General features: G+C 36.4%; 1 protein-coding gene across 1 annotated transcript in view; it reads right to left on the reverse strand.

The window, feature by feature from the left end:
• AGBL1 (ATP/GTP binding protein like 1) overlaps positions 1 to 19,865 on the reverse strand; it is an 868,369-nt gene that overhangs the window by 401,057 nt on the left and 447,447 nt on the right. Inside the window, 1 exon segment of the mRNA XM_027851980.1 lies at positions 15,322 to 15,498. Within this exon segment, the coding sequence (XP_027707781.1) occupies positions 15,322 to 15,498 (177 nt within the window).

Below are 19,865 nucleotides of genomic sequence, written 5' to 3' on the forward strand. Positions count from 1 at the left end.
ATATATATATATATATATATATTTCTATCAAGTATCAATTACTGGGCCTCCCTAAATGTTGTGTCCTACCAAGGTGGCTGCCTATCCCATTTTTCTCTCGTTTAAGCTCTGCTTTTGACAAATTCTTTAATCACTTTTGTCTTTTTCCTTTTTTGTGTGATTATTGTTCTTAATTTATCAAATGAAAATAATAATATATGCCTTAATTATATAACACATTTTTGTTTTTGTTGTTATTTTTTTGTGGCCAAAAACATGAAGTGAGAGATGGGAACTCTATAAAAGACTAAAGGTGATAGATAAGTATGAGGTATAATTATATAATTTTAGGTCAACTCTCTTATACTATGGGACATGCTTTGAAGACAACAAAATCTTTCATTCCTTAAAGTTTTCAAAGAAGAAACAAATATTTTAATACTAACCTATAAAATAGATAGATAGTACAACTAAAAAAATCTCATAAATTACTTCAAATTTAAATTGTAATCGTTTTGGATTAATTACTTTTGTTAAAATATCTAGGTGACTGCTCAGATGGGCACAGATAAGCAACTGTTAATTCCTTTGTGATCTATTGTCTAGTTCAGAAGTAGTTTTCTTCAAAGAATTAGATAAGGATAGGTTACATTCCTCAAGAGAGCTAAAAGACATTATCAAATATCTTTGACCTTTCCTGAGAAGCAAGTAGTTTATTTTGCAAGAAGACAATCACTCTTTAACAGGGTGTCTCTATTCTTTAAACAAAACTGTGGCACAGTGTTTAAAAACACTGAACTTGAAGTTAAGAAGACCTGAGTTCAAATAATGCTTCAGACAATTCATAGCTGTAAGACCCTGGGCAAGTCCCTTCACCTCTCTCAGCCTTAGTTACCTTAGCTGTAAAATGAAAATAATAACACTAGTTGGATTATTATGATGACCAAATGAGATAACATGTACAGTGCTTTGCAAACCTTAAACTGCTTTTTTAAATGCTAGCTCTAAGTATCATCATTGTTATTATTTTCCTTAAAAGTCATTCCTAATTCAAAGGATATCAGTGATGTTACTTCAGTACATTATTCCAGAAGTTTCTCCCTCCACTAATGGCAACCATGTCAATCTGTTTGCTACATGGGGTTCTGTCTAGTGGATGGTGCCATAAATCCAGATGGGATTAAGTGGTCTTAGTTTATTGCCACATCTACATCAGCTTAATCTCTGGCATAGCTTTGGAGAATTTACTAAGATTAAAAATTAGGTAGGAAAGATTCTAGACATTCAGAGGATGTTGGGGCCTTGTGGGAAAAGCTATTAGAGATTTATTCTGCTTTGATTAAATTAACATTGGCCCTTCCTTTCCTATCAAGCAAGTGTTCAGTATCTTTTACCTGTTTATATTCTTTGGGCCCATTCCACCAAAAAAGTCAGACAGAGTTGTCCCAAATCTACATTCTCTGGCTATGCCAAGGTTCAACTATAAAATGAGATTCACAATCATGTATATGTAGGACAGAGGCAATGTTCTTTTCCCAGGTGCTTTCTCATTTAAGTCCCTTTCCTGGAAAAGGAACTCGGGCATTACAGGTTTCTCTCCTAGCATGCAAATCCTTTTGTGGGGAAATAGAAAGCAGATGGTGTTGAGTGACAGGTGAATATCTACCACTGAAGTGCCAAGGGATATATTTCCCCAGAATGCATTTTAAGGAGTCATATATATGGGAGCATCTTGGCAGATGGCTTTCCAAAAGGCACTAGGCAGGCACTTCTCATATAAGACACCAAAGAGTAGCAGAATGTTAAGATCTCTAAGGGACCAGAGAAATTATCTGGTCTAAGCCTCCTCATTTTCTGAAAGAGGAAACTAAGTTTAAAGCTATGCTCATTTAAAAAAAGATGTCTCAACTTTCCTTTCCCTTTCCTTTTCCCTTTCCATTCCCTTTCCTTTCCCTCCCTACCTCCTCTGGGCTCTATCTCCCAAATACCACTCACCCTAGCAGGCCAGGTCACTTGCAGACAGGTGAGTGTTTTTCCCCTCAGGATTCTAAAGGATAATCTGGAGGGGTTGGGGTTTTCTAGTCATATTGCTCACAAGCCCATATCTGCTGTGTTATGCTTCCCTACTGATCACCATTTAGCCAGCCAGAGTTAAATATCTTTTAGAAGGGAGTCTTTACTAAGGTGATATAATAAGAACAGACAATATGAAATTAATTTACCCAGAGTTTGAGACATAATATCTCACAATCCATAGTGAGTTTAAGAAAAGTGGATTCAGATTAAATAGCTCATGGTCAAAACTGCTGATTAGTAAGTGAGAATTTTTTTCTTCCTTTGCGGAGCCCTCAAGAACTTCCCCTTGAAGGAAGCTTTCTGCTGAGTCCTAAGGGTTATTAGCCTTGTAGAGTTTGAAATCTGACTCCCCTGGTGTGTCGAGATTGTTCTTGTCATGTCTCTGAGTTGCCAATACAGTCACCGTTATTGCGTGGACACTGCTCCTGACATCAATGAGAAGTCGAAATCTTCTAACCTAACCTTAGAAAGTTCATAAGACCACCCAATGGTCAAAGTAGAGGAGGAGAGAGAAATGTAACACTCTCTCTGGGCTCACTCCAGCCCCTGAAATCTTCTTGTATGGGAACAAGAGTTTTCCTCCTCCAGGGATTGCCAAAACTTAACTGCTCCCTGTTTGACCTCTTCCCTTTTAATCCTAGATATATTCATTTTAATGGACCAAAAGGTTTTCAGTTTCAACAGTTTCAAACATGCTTCTCTCCTCTTGGTAAAGAGGTGAGAGGCTACAACTTCAGAATGATATTCACTCAGGCATGGTTGTTTTAACAATTAATTTTGCTTACTTTGCTATAAGGGACGATTCATTGAGGAGGGGAGAGAGATAGTCTGGCATATATTGGCAAATGACTAGAGTGTAAAAAAAGGGCATAAATAAAACTTAAACAAGATAAATGTGACAAGTTGAAACTCTGAAAAGTGAAACAATGTCTTAAATTTTAGAACAGGAGCAATAATACAAAGCAGAGAGTGAAATAATAGAAGGGAAGGAACATTCTAACTAGGGAACAGGGAAGACCTCATAGAGGAAGCAGTGTTAGAACTGGACTTAGAAGAACCTGGAAAAATATCTTTTCTGCAGAGCTGTGGTCAGGGTGGGGTGTGGGTCATTCCATCTGAAGGGAATCAAACAGTATGAGCAAATGGCTGAAGCAGAAAAATAAGGAAAGTGTTTAGGAAATGGCAACATGGTCTGGAATGCAGGGGACATGAATGGAAAAAGTAAAACTGAAAAGGCTACTTGGCCTTTAATGAATAATAATGATAATAATAAAAATAATAGCATCTATGTAGCACTTTAAGGTTTGCAAAAAGCTTTACATATGTTGTCTTCTTTGATCCTCAGAATAACACTGTTAGGTGCTATTATTATCATACCCATTTTACAGATGAGGAAACCAAGGCACTGAGAAGTTAAGTGACTTGTCCAGGCTCACTCAGCCAGGTCTGAGGCAGTTTTCAAATTCAGGTCTTTCTGACTCCAAGTTCCAAACTTTATCCTCTGTTCCACCTAACTGCTTTGGAGAGCCTAGAATGTGGAACTGAGTTCCAGCTTTGTTTGGTAGGTAATGAGAACCATTGTCTGCTAATGGTAAAGTTTTTAGCAGGACAGAGTTACGCTTTTGAAGAATTAGTCAGGCAACTGTTTAATTCAGTTTCTCATAGGTAAAAATGATCTATAGAAGGAAACAGCGGACCTCTCCAGTATCTTGCCAAACAAACCTCAAGTGGCATCATGAAGAGTTGGACATAATTGAAACAACTGAACAACCACAAAATTAATGAAGGCTCAGGAGGGAGTACAAGTAGAGAAGCTATTTTGGACATTATTCTGATAATCTAGGTGAGAGGTTAGGACCTAAATTACAGTGGTGGCAGTGGGAATGGAAAAACAAAGATAGATGCAAGACATATTACAGAGGTAGAGTTGACCAAGCTTGGTAATTAATTGAACATAGTATCAGCCCTCCTATTCACTAGGGTGAATTTTCTGTTTATTCAATGTCTTTATAGTGAAAACTGGGATGGAGATAGATGGAAGTAGGAGCTTTGGAAAGTAAAAGCTTAGTTGAACCACAGACAGAAGAGAGTATCAGAGGTAGGAGATTGAGGAGCTTGGCATGAGCTGCGTCTCGGAGGTCCTAACATCCACATACTCTTGGTAATGGATTTGATCAGGTTAGGACTCCTGTGGCGTATGATTCAGGGCATACTGTGCTCTGTGTCTTTGCGAGATTGAGCTTGATTAAAACTTCTTAAAAGCCAAAGCTGAAACGTCTTGGCAACACGCGGGCTCATAAGACAGAGTAACTTATCCTATGTGGAGCTCAGCATGGAGTCCTATCCTGAATGGCTGCTGCAGCAGTTATTTGTTCTTACATGGCCTGTCCCAGGTTAGCCATTGCATAGACAGGAATGATTCCTGTTTACTAAATCTTATCTGTCAGAGGCAATGAGAGACCAACTATGTGAGAAAACGTTGATTTTTAGCAGAGCACTTATTTGAGAATCGGAAGACCTAGGTTCAAATCCTAGTTCTGCCACTTACTACAGCTGTGACATTAGGCAAATCACTGAACCTGTCCAGGCCTCAGTTTCAGCATCTGTAAAATTAGTTAAGTTAAACTAGATAACATGTAAAACAATTTCAAACTCTACAATCCTATGACTCCTCTAGGGGAAAAAACTCTCAAAGTTCAGAGCTCTTTGTTGTACTTCCTAAGAGATAGGAAATACTTCCTGGGATATCTCTGTCTCTTTGATTTCAGGCCATAGCATAGATACTATCATCTATCTGCACTCTATAGGTCTTGATATGTCAAGTCTGGCCATTACTGGACACCTGCTATCAAAAACCCTCACTACCACATTCCTACTGTGCAGTGCTATACCAGTTTCTTACACTTTTCTTCAAATTCTCTCTCTCCTATGACCCACCCCCAACTATCTATCTATATACATACACATACACACATATACATACACACTTATATAAATATACATACGTGTGTATATGTACATCACATGTGTGTATATGTATATGTGTATATGTATATGTATATAGGTACATATACATTTTATATGTGCATGCTATCTCTTAGGGCCACATTGTCATAGCTATAAAATGTATGAGGGAATATAGACTCGGCACCTATATATATATATACAGAGAGAGAGAGAGAGAGAGAGAGAGAGAGAGAGAGAGAGTTTCTTGACTTTATATAGGTATTTATGTATACATATAGTATGCATCCTATATATATGTATATAGATCCCTATATATGCTTGCATATATACCAATGTACATACATTTTTTTCAGTCATTTCAGTTGTGTCCAACTCTTTGTGACCCCATTTGAAATTTTCTTGGCAGACATACTGGACTGGTTTGTCATTTCCTTCTCCAGCTTATTTTACAGGTGATGAACTGAGGCAATCAGGATTAAATTACTTGCCCAGGGTCACACAGCTAGTAAGTGTCTGAGGTCATATTTGAACTCAGAAAGATGTCTTCCTGACTTCAGGCCCAACACTCTATCCACCTTACCACCTAGCTTATATAGGTACTTATATGTGTATATTGCATGTATCCATATATCAACCTATATCTATGCAAGCATATATCCATGTATACAAACACATTTATGATGACATATGCCCATGTACACATACATGTGTGTATATAATGCATATCTAGCCACACAAGTATGGATTCACTCACCAACATATATGTACACATGCACATGCATGTGGACATGTAGATAGTCATACACGTGCGTGTATGTGTGTAGATATATACATGCATATATGTACATACATGTACATGCACACATACACATATACATACTGGCTCCCTAGGCTAGATTATAAGCTTCTCAAGAGCTTGGACTGATTTACTTTTGTCTTTGTATACCCAGAGTCTAGGATAGTACCTGTCACACACATAATAATGCTTGTGGATTGATCCTGCACCCTGCTGATAGTGACCAACACCTGGTAAAATGTGTACATATTTATAAACATACCACTGCACTCTACTGACTATAATGGTTTAGACTGGCATTAGTGAATTCAAAATCTGTTCAATTGAATGGTCAATTAACAAGTGTTTACTGAGTGCTTCTTAAGTACAAAGCACCATGCTAGGCATTGTGTATAGATTACACTACCTCTGCAGGACATTTGGGCATTTCCCTGATCACCTCTTAGGGTATTCTTTATGTTTTACATTTTTTTTTTTCTATTGAATGAATCAAGTTAGGGGAGGTAAGAAAAAGAGGAATGAGTATGAATACCTTCTAACACTCAGAAACTCAGTCTAATTGTTTGCTAGGGAAATTCCTTCAGCCTAACTTGTGGAATATATACAACTTTGGATGGCGGAGAATTATAGTACCTGAGGGGAACTAAAGAAGTCTTTTAAGGCCCTCCCTATTGCACTGACTCAGTTTGGGGCTAGAGCCATCACAAATGGATATCAACCTTTTACTTTAGCAGCAAAAGACTGTTCTGTGCAGCCCAAATGCATTGGTTCTAGCCCCAGCATGCAATCCACTGACAGACAAGCATGCCTGTATCTAAATAGACGCAGAGCACAGTGAAAGCATTTTCCATGGTCACAGCAGTGAGATGCTAAACATGCGGTTCTGCTTTGTGAGCCCTCCTTCTTCTTTCTCTTCTCTCTGGTCTGTGTAAGGTATATCTAGGGGAAGTGACTTTTCTATGCAGCCCTCCACCTGCAAAAAGGTGAAATAAGTTTCTTGAACCCTTTCTTTCAGTCTACCTTGAATAGTCTATTGTTATACTCTACTCTTGGATTTTATAGTTTCTTTCCCACATTAATGTTTTGAAGGACCACTTGCTAGGGTCTCTAAACTTTTCCCTTGGAATAAGATATTTCTGAGAATTTCAGGCCTCAAATTATATTGTTTTTGTTATTTACCCTGTAATACTCTTAAGCTTCAAGACAGCCTGGCTCCTTCTAGTTCCCCATTAATTTCCTTTCTCTTTAAGCTTCCAGTCTTACTTGGGCTGCTCCATTCTTCTTTATTTCTTCACACATATTACAAAGATTTTTAAAAAATAAGCAACATCAAACTTTTTTTTTTTTTTGCATAACTATCCTCTACCAAAATCTTTCGTTAAAATAGACACTCAAGTTCAACCCTGAAAACTAATTATAATGTCTGGACTTTAAAAAATCTCACAAGATCATAAATATAGAACTAAAAAAGAACTTAGAGAACGCCTAGTCTAACAGGTGAGAAAATTGAAACTTAGAAGGCAGGGACTGCTTCGTCTTTGTCTTTGCTCAATTCACACAGTTAGTTAATGGTCGAGTTGGGATTTGACCTCAGGTCCTATAAAATTAACTTGGTCTTTTTTTTCTGATTTCAGGGATTATATGGGAACAGCCTATTCTCCCGACTTTAGGATCACAGGAGGCCAATGAGAAGGCTAATTGAATAAACTTTTAGTAATCTCCAACTATGTGCATGGCACTATCCTAGATACTGAGGACACAAAAACAAAAACAATGCAGCCCACAATTTTGCCAGAAGGGAGTATTTATGATTCAGAGATTTCATATTTAATTAGTAAAAAGAGATTAGCTCATAACAATAATATTATACCCATTCATTGTTTATTGAAAGTTAGCTGAAAACCACCAGGCAGAACATATTCATAAGATCATAGGTTTCAAGTTGGAAGAGACTTCAAAAATCATCTCATCCAAACTTTTCATTTTAGAGATGAGCAAACTAAGGTCTAGAGAGGTGAAGTAGTTTGGTCAATACTAAGTAAGTACAACAAGGATTTGAACCAATATAAACTAACTTCAAATCAAAAATACTTTCTACTATACCACATTATACTCCTCTATTATTATGACTATTAGAAACTAATATTCAAACTAAATGAGTAGCCAGATGGAATAATAGATAAAGAATTAGATATGGAACCAAGAAAACCTGAGTTCAAATGATGCCTTAGGCACTTGTTGTATAACCCTGATCAATCACTTCATCTCTCTCAGTTTCCTTAACTGTAAAATGGAGACAATAATATCAAACACAAATCAGTGTTTTTCCCTCAGTGATTATAACTCTTCCTTTTGTGCACATATTCCCCAATTCCCAACCCAGTCTTAAACCATGTGTTTCTCTTTATAGCATTTATCACTGAAAAAACAAATACCTTTCTCTGTAGGACCTAAGTCTCCTTCAGTTTTAATTATCCTCCTCACAACTACCAGAATCATCAGTTGAAGGCTTCCCTCCATTCTGTTGACTGAATTTTATTGAAGAAGAGTATCCTTTTTCAGGGCAGGAAACTACCTGGTCAGCATTCTGGACTGATACTGATCTTAAAATTTCTCCATCAATTAATTAACAAGCATTTATTAAGCACCTTCTATACTTCAGACACGGCACTAGGCCATGGTAACACAAAGAGAAAAAATAAAATAGTCACTGACCTCAAGAAACCTATGTTATATAACAACATACACATAAGTAAGTATATACAAAAGAAATATAAGAGTTTGTTTGGTTTGGCTTGGTGGGGGTAGGGGTGGGCTTTATCCTTCCTAAATTTATAGTATATATAAAATCCCAAGATTTTTCATACTTAATGACCTATTGTCTTTTTTCAGTACCAATGTTTAACTAAACTCCAATTATATTAACACATCTGTCTATAGGGTCCCAGGACTAGGGATGTACATGTACATTTACTTAGTGAGTTATCATATAGAATAACAGAATCTTGAAGATGGAAGAGGCCTTAGAGATAACCTAATTATCTTTCAATGATATATAAGGAAATTCAAATCCAGAAAAGTGAAGTGATTTTTCCAAGGTCTTCTAACTAATACGGGAAACATTTGGAACTCTGCCACATGCATGTCACTATCTCTCCATCCTCTCCATCCATATATGAAGACTTTCTCACTATTTCTTCTCCAGTTTAACTGATTAGAACCAGTTTGAACTAGATTAAACTGGTTTAAACTGGTCTGAATTTTATTAAACTGGTTTGGATTGGATTAAACTGGTTTAAGTTGGTTTTAACTGGTATGAACTGGGTTTGAACTGGATTAAACTATTACATTAATTCTGGATTTAGTTAGGACTGGATTAAACTGGTCTGAACTGGATTAAATTGGTTTGTACTATATTAAACTGATTTGAACAGTATTAAAGTCTATTAAACTGGTTTTTACTGTATTAAAATGTACTAAACTTGTTTGAACTAGATTGAACTGTATTAAACTGGTTTGAACTGCATTTAACTGATGTGAACTGGTCTGAACTGATTTAAACTTTGAATTGGTCAGAACAAATTATGGTATAGGAATACAGTGGAATATTATACCACCATGCAATGTGACAAAATGGATAGTTTAAAAAAACACTCTCATTGATTACAGAAATTTATCACAAGAATCATTATTACCAGGTGTAATTTATACCAGTACTGCAGGGCTGGTTCAATATTAGCAAAACTCAGCATAATTGACCATATCAATAGAAAAATAAAGAGAAATCATGATTACCTCAGTAGAGGCAGGGAAAAAAAAAACAACTTTTGACAAAGTACAGCACCCATTCCTATTAAAATCTCTAGAGAGTATAGGAATAAATGGAACTTTCCTTAAAACATAAGTAATATCTATCTAAAACCAAAAAATATTCTCACTAACTTACGAAACATGGTAGAAAACCATTGTTCTTCTTAAATTACAGTTGTGGGCATTAAGCTAATGACTTTTCCAAGGTCACTGAATGAATAATTGTCAGAACCTGATTTTATGATCCAGTTTTCAGAATGTATAGAATCATAGAAGTACAACATGTTTCAAGAGACCTCAGAATCCATCTAATCCAAATACCCACCCAATGAAAGGAATCCTAAGTGATGAAATCAGATGATTCAACTTCTTACACAAAACACATTGCTAACAAACTATTCTCAATACACATATTTATGGAGTATTTTCAGTTGTGTTTTTATAAGCCTTGTTTGAAATACCATTGCATCATTCTCTGAGTAAGCACTATCATGGATTAGAGTGTGGTCATGGTAAATCTCACCTAGGGAATGCATATGTTTTACTCTAGTAAATTTCATCCCTAGCATGTATTAAAACTATTTGTCTCATGGTAGGGCTGAGAGACCACAGATCTTCATTCTTAGTCATTTCTTACCTTTATTTCCACACCCACTCCATTTATACCACAGATCTTCCCCATTTCCCATAGGATAACTCTCATCTTCTTCACTATCCTTTCATGCTTAGGCAATTCAGGTAATGAGAGTAATAGTGTATTCCTCTTATACCTTGTTCCTAGATTATCTTATTACCTCCATTTTGCAGTTACCATTTAGTCTCTACGGAGGAAAAAATATGGTTTGTAGCCAAATTCATTGTCAGGCTAGCTCCACCTCTTTTTTTCATTTTCTTTGGCCAAGGTTTCCTCTTAGGGCTATATAGCTTGATGTAGGGACAAGCACCCCACAAAAATAGTATGGGTTCCTGATTCAGAAAGGAGCTATTTCTAACTTCCCATTGCTAGGGAATCCCAGTTCACCCAGCACTATTCCTAGACTTAAGGAGCAAGAGGTCACAACCTGGGCTAGAATTTGTCCAAGTCATGTCTTCTTTCTGAGTCTCAGGTTCCTCATTCAATCTGAAATATTTAGAGCAAGTACATAGTAATAGGGAAAGTAAAACAGGAATAAAATTCATAGATTTCTTGACCATCTCCATTGGTATCTACTTTGCTGCACCTTGTTGCCTGCATTCTGGCCATCACTTTTATCTCCTCCTCTCTAATGGAAACTTGAACTGTGCCCCTGGAACACTGGACTCCTATAGGTGAGCTCCTATAGGTGCCTAGAAGGAGGCCTCTATACAACATTTCTGTCACCTCCTCACCTTGCCACTACCACACCATGGTCCTGGCCCTTTCAGGTCATCATTACATGTGGTTTTCCCTCATTCAAGTGGAAGATTTTTAGTGAAAGGATTATTGTGGGGTTACTATTTAATGTAAGTATCTTGCTTGTTTATAATTGTATCTCTAGCACTTAGTATGCTATCAGGAATATAATAAGCCCTTAATATATGCTTCATTGAACTATTTTAACATGTAATTTCATAAACTAAAATGCTCTGTACATCAAGCACCATTCCAAGGTAAGTTGCTATCATCTCTTTTATGCCCAAATATACTACATGTATGACTAAAAGTCAGTGAAAAATGGGCACATACTTCCAGAGAAATGCACAACTGTTCACACACAAATAGATTACTTAAAATGTTCCCCAATAGGATATGGCCTTGGTTTTGGCTAATCTAACTGATAGCTTCAGAGCAGTCATGTAGTAGTAGGTAAAGGAGATATCATCTAAGTGGATAAGACTACAACATTAATGAAGCTGTGAACTTAAGTTCTTAACTATTCAGCTGAAAAAAATCCTTGAGAAGCAAAAGCATGAGAATTGAAAAGGGCAGGGGAGATGAAAACCTATTTAGAGATTGGAAAATAAAAGGGAAATAAATTAATAATTATTATTTGAAAGTAATAGCTTATGTTCTTTTATGTAGTTCCAACATAAATGTCACTGTAAGAAATGATATTTCATTTCAATAATAACAAATCAGGTACTTTGTGTACTAGGGGAAAATGATTAGAACTACTTTAAATCTGCTTTAACTGGAGAAACTGCAAAAATATTTATATCCTTATGAAGGAAGGAAGGAATGCCCCTCCTGAGTGTATTTAAGTATCCTTCATCTTTCAGATAAATGGTAATGCTAAACAAAAAATGGAAAGATGACCTTAGAAAAATAACCTCATGGTTCAACTGGGATTCAACATTTTACCATACAAAAATCATTTGCAATATGTTCAGGATGAAAATTTCTATGCTGCTTTATAGCTCATAGATGTCATTATAGACCTGAAAACAGCATCTCCACCAAAACATCCAACCATGAATTGGTTTCTATCCCTTGTATCAGGCCCCCACATGTAAAATTACTCATGGTCCCCTTGCTCACTCTCTACAGCTCTGCTCAGCTACTCAGAAATTTGGGGAAGGAATGAATTGCAAAGAGAAAGTGAAAAACAATCCATTTTTGAGAGGTGTTTCATATAAAAATGTGGAAGTGTTGAAGGAAATCCAGGTCTAGCATTATCTGGAGCTTTCTCTAGCTAGTTTTCTTTCATTTCTATATTACAGTTATTCTATGCAAAGTCTACATGGAATATCCCAAAGGGCAAACCCTGGCTTGATACCTGAATAGTATCTTATCAGAAAGTTGACAAAGGTTGCCTTTCAGTGTATGCCATTCCCATGGGTTGCATTGGGAGTTTTGTGGGAGATAGTATGGACTTGGATTTGTCAAATTCTAATTTTTAAAAATGTGACTTTCACATTTATTTCATGGGGGTGTAACTGTAGTAGATCTATAATACCCATGGAAAGAGTAATCTGTTTCAATGAACATTATCTAAAATGGTCATTAGCTCCTGTTTGAAATGATGAGGCATATAGGGTATAGCGTAAAGAGTCAAAGACTTTGGAGTCAGAAACCTTGGATTTAAATTCTAGCTCTGAGATATAGATATATAGATATTGATATATGTATATGTATATATGTGCATAAATATATACTTGTACATAGAAATGTATATGCATGTATGTATGGGTGTGTGTCATATGACTTTGGTCAAGTCACTTCTCTTTTCTGGGCTTTAGTTTTCTCATTTATAAAACACTATTTCTCAACAACATGACCTCCATGGTCTCTTCCAGCTCTAGATTCTACACAGTTATCCCTTCCACATCAAAGGGGTAAGAAGCATAATGCCCTCACAATCTGGAAAATCCATGTAAAAAATTTTTGGCCCTCCCTTCACACCAGAGAAAAAGTCTGAATTTTTTTCTTTTTTTTTTATGAGGTATTTATACTTCCTTATTGCAAAATTTGGGTTAAATTTTGGTCTTAAGCTCTGTGTTGTCTCTTGGCCTTCACATGTCATCTGTGGCTTCTTCAAAACCCCCAAAAAATTCTCCTCAAATTTCTTATGCTGATCTGTGATACATATTGAAACTACAATGCAGAAAGTCACAATGTGGAAGGAATAACTGTACTTCTGTTTAATGTAATTAAGCAACTTTTTATCAAGGTAAATGCTGACTAATATTAAGAAAGCCATTTTTCAGGATATTACAGCAATATTCTAGCAAGAATGAGGTGAGGCGCTTTCGAGATCCCTCAAAAACAAAGGTATTGATGTGATTACATGGGGTCTAATCTCTGTAGCTATGCTAATTGAACATTGAACAGTCCATTCAAATCAGGAAAAATGATTGGGCAAAATCAGTGTGCTAAGCACTCGACATGAACACATGGATGTTAGGAAGCAGAAACAAGGAAAGAAGTAAATAACCCCTATTGAACCACAGGGACAAGTATTATCAGTAGAAGGAGGAAAAAAGTAGGGGGAAATACATTATTTGTTCTATTCTTTTAGATCAAGTGATTATCTTCCTTACTTTCTCACACTCCCCCAAGAGGCAACATTATAAACCAGGGGTAGGAAGAGTGATGAAGGAGAGCCTTTTTATGGTAAAAGTGAAACAACAACAAAATCAAAGAGGGTAAACATGTCCAATCTCCCTTCTAACCCCTGAGTCTTGAGTCTTCAGGTTTCTGGGGCTTCTTTTCTGAAGACATTTTCTTTGGGTTTGGAAATTACTGTCCACTGGAACCTAAGAGTGAGAGGAGGTATCTTTTTCTCCTTTTGCTTAATGAAAAATTTCAATGTCTCAAATTTCAGGAACCCTGGAAAGATATAACCACATTTAACTGTTTTCTGGGTGAACCTACTTTATGTGGTCATGCTTTGAGGGAAGCAGTGTTTATGAAAGTTCTGTACACAAAGAAATCCTCTGGCAGATTTGCTTATTTGTCTTTGAGTTAAAATATCCCCTAAATAATCCCCATGTATTTTAATCCTGTGTTATTGATTAATATATACTTTCAAAGAGAAGGCTATATATGTGAATTATTTGGGTACATTTTACCAAGATATGCCATTTCCAAGAGAAAGATATTCTGAGTTCATAAGACTCTAGGACCAGGAGCAAGTGAGACACAAGTCTGCAGAAGGGCATTCTAGTTCTGGTGAAGTATCATAAGAATTACGGTCACTATGTAACGACTTGGAAAGGTAGATAATGTTCATTTGCATGACATGTTCTACTGAGCTCTAGATAAGCATGGGTGAATTTGTATACTCCAAGTGTTTCCTATTTGTCCCAGGAGAACAACAGAACCAGTGTAATATGCTTTATTTCTTGTGAGCTGGGGATGTCTTTGGTGTGAATGGATGTCACCAAGGAGCTGTCTATCATCTTTCCTAACAAATTAAAATGTGTTCATTACACTGCCCCTGTCATAGAGTCCATTATTTATGGCCCTTGGGAGGAAGTGTGTGAAGAACAGCTAACCCAGGATGCTGAAGTAGATACCCAGCTGCTTGGGCTGTTAATATAACTGTAGAAAGAACATGATTGATCCTAGAGTTTATTTCCCACCAGTTTGTTATAAATCCCACCCCAGCTCTGTGGTGACCCACACAGTGCACACACATCAGTGGGCTCTGGTGATATTATGACGATCTTGAGAGCCACTAACTTGAGTAAGTACCAAAGGCAGAGGCCCATCTGGAATATAAGATCTCTCTTCATGGACTGCCTCCATGATTGAGCAGGTTCTATTCAATTTAAAAAAATAGTAACAACTTCCTATTCATGAAACCTAGCCAAAGCAAATGCAGTCATCTCTGCAATGCTGCACTAAGACTTTATCTTTTGTTAGGGTAGCAGGTGGCAAGGAGGCTCCCTCCAGTCTCCTAGCGAAAGCATCAGTTGGATGGGCAAAACCAGACTATTTCTGGAAATAGCAACAATTCTATTGCAAGTGGATGAAAGCCATTAACCAGTTCTACTTCAAGGCAGTGGAGTCCCCACATACTCTATTCTGGTTCTACACACCAAGGATACCATCCCATGAGTATAAACACTCAATTAATTGATCAAGTAAGTCAACAAATATTGTTGATAGCAATTTGAGTGTTGTGCCACAGCCTAGAGCACAGACCTCCCACTCTCTTCATAGAACAGCTGAGGATGTCCTAAGTGGGCAAATAAAAGTTTTGCCAATTTGTAGGGCAAAATATACTTACTTTATAAGGTCCTTGATTACAACCACAGTAACTGCTTTCCATGGTATAGCTCCTCAACACCCCAATTTCTCGCCACACAACAACTCGAGCGGTCGAAGCCCTGGATTTCTCCACCAGAAAACTGCAGCTGCTGATTGCAAATGCAGGTGCCACCTGATCAAGGATCTTGGGAAGGGTCTGCAATGAAAAATCAAATTATTTTGAGTGACAGATAGCAGCTAGATAATTAAATATTCATATTAACATGTTATAAGAACTCTTCAGTGAGATCAAGGATTATTCAAAAGAGACCAGCCTAATAGTCCATACAGGAAAAATAAAATGAATTCAAAATTTCTACTGTCAATATTATCACTTGCAGTCAGATAATCTACCAACTCAATAAGGTATAACTAACATGGCAGTGAACTTCGTTTTAGGAAAACTTGGGTTCAAATCCTGCCTTAGACTCTTACTAACTGTGCAACCCTGGACAAGTTATTTAATCAAACTGTACTTCATTTTCCTAAAAAAAAAAAAAGTGATGGTATTGAACTTAAGGGCCCTTGAGATTTTTTCCTGCTCTAAAGCTATGATTCTATAACATTTAAGACAGTAACTATAGGTAAATAAGAGAAAGAGAGTGGCACAGATTGCATTTGGGAAATTGTGTAGTGCCTTTAACCATCCTATGCTTCTCTTTGCTGAAAAGTCCCATCCTTTCAACACAGATGTTCCCCAGGTCATTTTCTATGAGAATATTAGAACATCCTAATCTCTAAAGAATTAAAGTTACAGATGACCCATGGGACAAGGGAGAGATGCATATTGGGTGCAAGTATTTTGCAGAGATATCATTAAAGCCTGTAATCCTGAAAGTATTGTATAACAGATGGACTACCTGAATGCTCTATGGGTATCTTAAAATATTAACAAAAAGACCTAGAGGAGGGCCTCTAAACATATGGGGTTAATTATTTGTGAAGAATCTAAGGAACATCTAAATAGGAATCACACAAGATGAGAAGGCACAAATAGGATCTGATATGCAGCAAAGAAGAGAATCCTCACATCAATAAGAGAAATGGAACATTTTAGTACTGGAATACATACATAATTCTGCATGAGAATTTTTTTTTTCTGTGCTTACTATATTTCCCAGTACCTAGTACTATTGTCATATACCCTTCATATACCCTCATCACCACTATCATCAACATCAATAAGCATTTATTAAGTACCTACTATGTTCTAAACACTGTGTAAGAGTTGAGGATACAAAGAAAAGTAAAATACTCCCTACCCTCAAAGAGTTTAAATTCTAATGGGGGAGACAGCATGTAAATTAAGTACATACAAGATAGATAGAATAAAAGTAGGAGGTCATTCATCCATATTCATAGAAATGAATTGAATTGAATTATAATTATTGAGTTGCACTGTCAAGAGTCTCAATTTCAATTTAGCCAATTGTTATGAAAATAAAAAAAAGTCAATAGGCCTGGTTCTTAGAAATCAGGGAGAGCAAGATAAGCATCAGATAGTTGGTCTAAAGCAAATTTAATATTATATATATATATTACATATATATATATACACACATATATATACACATTCCAATTCAATCAATATATATTTTATAAGTACCCACTACATACCAATTATTGTGACGGGAACTGGAAATAAAAAAGACAAAATCAAAAATAACTCATGCCTTCATGGATCATACAGTCTAACTGAAGGTGTGTGTGTGTGTGTGTGTGTGTGTGTAGGTAGGTAGATTGGGATAGCCATAAGGACTAGAGCTATGATTTCATTAGTATACAGAGCTATGAAGATGAACAAATTCTACCAATTCAAGTTGGTATCTTCTCTGGAACTTATAGTCTTGACTTGCCCAGGTCACACAGCCAGGATGTGTTAGAACTGGGATTTGAGCCCGTGTATTCCTGGTTCTGAAGCCTATGATCCAAAAAGTAAGTGCTGTATAACAGATGGATAGCCTGAGTGCTCCATGGGTACCTTAGAAATATTACCAAAAAGACTTAGAGGAGGACCTATAAGCATGTTGGGTAAGTTATTTGTGGAGAATCTAATGAAAAATCTAAATAAGAATTACACAAGATGAGAAGGCATGAATGGGAACTGCTTTTTCAGGTATATGCAAAATGGATAAAAATAGATACAAGGTTATTTTAGAGGAATTCACAAGCATCTAAGGATAGGAGGAAAACATTCCTATGGAAGGTGGCTCAAATTTAGTCTTGAGGGAAACTAGGGACTTTGAGGAAACAGAAGTGAGGAAGGAATACCTTCCAGTCTTGAGGGACAGCCAGCACAAAGAAAAGTATGGAAGTGGATCGTGAAGGGCTATGAACTACAAATAGCAAGAAGACTAGTTTGGCTGTTTTATAGTGGGTGTGGAGGGGAATGACATGCAATAAACCTGAGAAAATCAGTTGGGTGAGGTTTTAAATGGCTTTTAATTAAAGTGGGAGAAGGATGTGTGGGAGAAAAAGCAACAAAATGACTTGAGTGAAAAACAAGAAGGAGAAAAGAGTTTAAAGGAGATTTGGAAGGTTTAGAAAATGTGATGAAACCTAGATAGAGAATTTGGGGATTCAAAAGACTGCAGCAATAATAAAGTAGTTGAAAATGTAGGTGAACAAGAGCTGTAGATGAGCAGGAGTTAAAGGAGAAGGAAACAGAAAGGAAAATATATTTGATCAAAGACCTAGAGTCCTTTAGGTGAAGTTATACACAGGTTTTCTGACTCTAAACCCAACGTTCTTTCCTCAAAACACTATGATCTTTTTTGTTCCACACCTCCTTTCTTAACTTCATGTTTTCCAGGTCCCAAACCAGAAGTTTGCTTTTGTTGTTGTATTTGTCTTAGATCAGAATGATATAACATTTTACATAGTAACAATGCCTTGCTTAGGGTTAAATGTTTGTTGAAATTGTTAATCCATGCCAAATGCAGAGCACAAGAAATTCTGATAAACCAAAATCACTGTTCTTTGGAATTCAAGAGCTAGAGACAATTGATACTGCTGACTGAAAGCAAATATGATCAAAACAAATATTCAATGGACCAACTAGGTAGAACCAAACTTTCTGGGCCTCAGTTTCCTTACATGAAAAAAAATCAACTAGATTATCCCTAAAATCCTTCCAGTTCTGATATTGGTTTACACACATATATACACAGACACACATTCATTTACTCATTCCCTCCTTCCCTTCCATTCCTGGACAGGCCTAACCCTAAATCAGGTTAAGTTCTTGTGTTGGGACAAACTTTAGTAGGGCAGGAACAAGGTAAAAGCTTCATGCCACAATGGATAATCTTTGCAGTCATTCATCTATTCATGAATAATGATATATGATTTCATATGTATTTAAGAACTTTTAAAAATTACTCTTTGAAATTGACAAGAAGCAAAATATCATAGTCTTATTCTTAGGCAAAATAAAAATTCCAAGCTCACTACAAGAAGAGAGTGAAATTGGTCAAGACAACCTCAAGAACCATCACTCATATAATTCTCTGTGATCAGGCATTATAAGACATTATTTCAAATTTGGCATATGATTTAAAACATGTTTTAAAAAAACACTCTTAATGTGGTTCCTAGGGAAAAGTAGAAGTATATTTTTTTTCTCAAAATAGGGCTTGCTACTTAGGGGAATTTATATCCAGTACAAAGGTCATTTTATTATGATAAAGAAGTTATCTTCTACTGAGTTATTTGGCTTATCTATAAGAGATAATGGACTTCAAATATGCAACCTTTTTCATCTTGAAAAGAAGCACATTTTATTTGTTCTTCTTCATTGTTGGATTGGCTTCACTTATTTTATCTAGACACAAATCCTAGTTATCATTCTGCTATTCTGTGAAAAGTTCTATATATGATGTATAAACAAAATGTGACTGAAATTCTATGAAGAGAATGATCACATTCTTGTGTGGTAATCTGAGAAGTCTTCTAAGAGAATCATAGATGTGGTATTAAATTTTTGGTAGCATTAAGACCAGAAAAGATGAAGGAGAGAAGCATTTCAGGTAATAGGTACAGCACAAGCAAAGGTGCAGAAACAAGAAAATGTCAAGCATGTTCTCCTAACTACCAGTAATCCAAGTATAAGAGCAGATAGTGGCAGATAAATGCCAAAAAAATAGATTGGAAAGCATATTGTGGCAGGTCTTGAATGCCAGACTGAGTAATTTGGACTTTATATGATAGGAGTTCATTTGGTGAATTTTCACATTTCACTTCAGCCAAAACAATCTAATGAACTTATCTCTTTCCCTATAGAGTCTGGACATACCCACAATCTGCTTGTGATTAGGTGTTAATGACTAGGGTTATACCAAGATGAATGGCTTTATTTGGAACTGGCCCTTAACCTTTTATCATAGATAGTTTTCAGTGACTGTGACCCCTCCCAAAATGCTTTGGTTGGCCAAGACATTAGGGGTATGGATCTTCTGTGGGAGGAGCCACCCTTAAATATTAGATTATAAAAGTTAGCTAATTCACTTCACCTTTTTTAACCCT

Source organism: Vombatus ursinus, unplaced genomic scaffold, assembly GCF_900497805.2.
Source record: "Vombatus ursinus unplaced genomic scaffold, bare-nosed wombat genome assembly UNPS02009205.1, whole genome shotgun sequence".
NCBI classification, from domain to species: Eukaryota; Metazoa; Chordata; class Mammalia; order Diprotodontia; family Vombatidae; genus Vombatus; species Vombatus ursinus.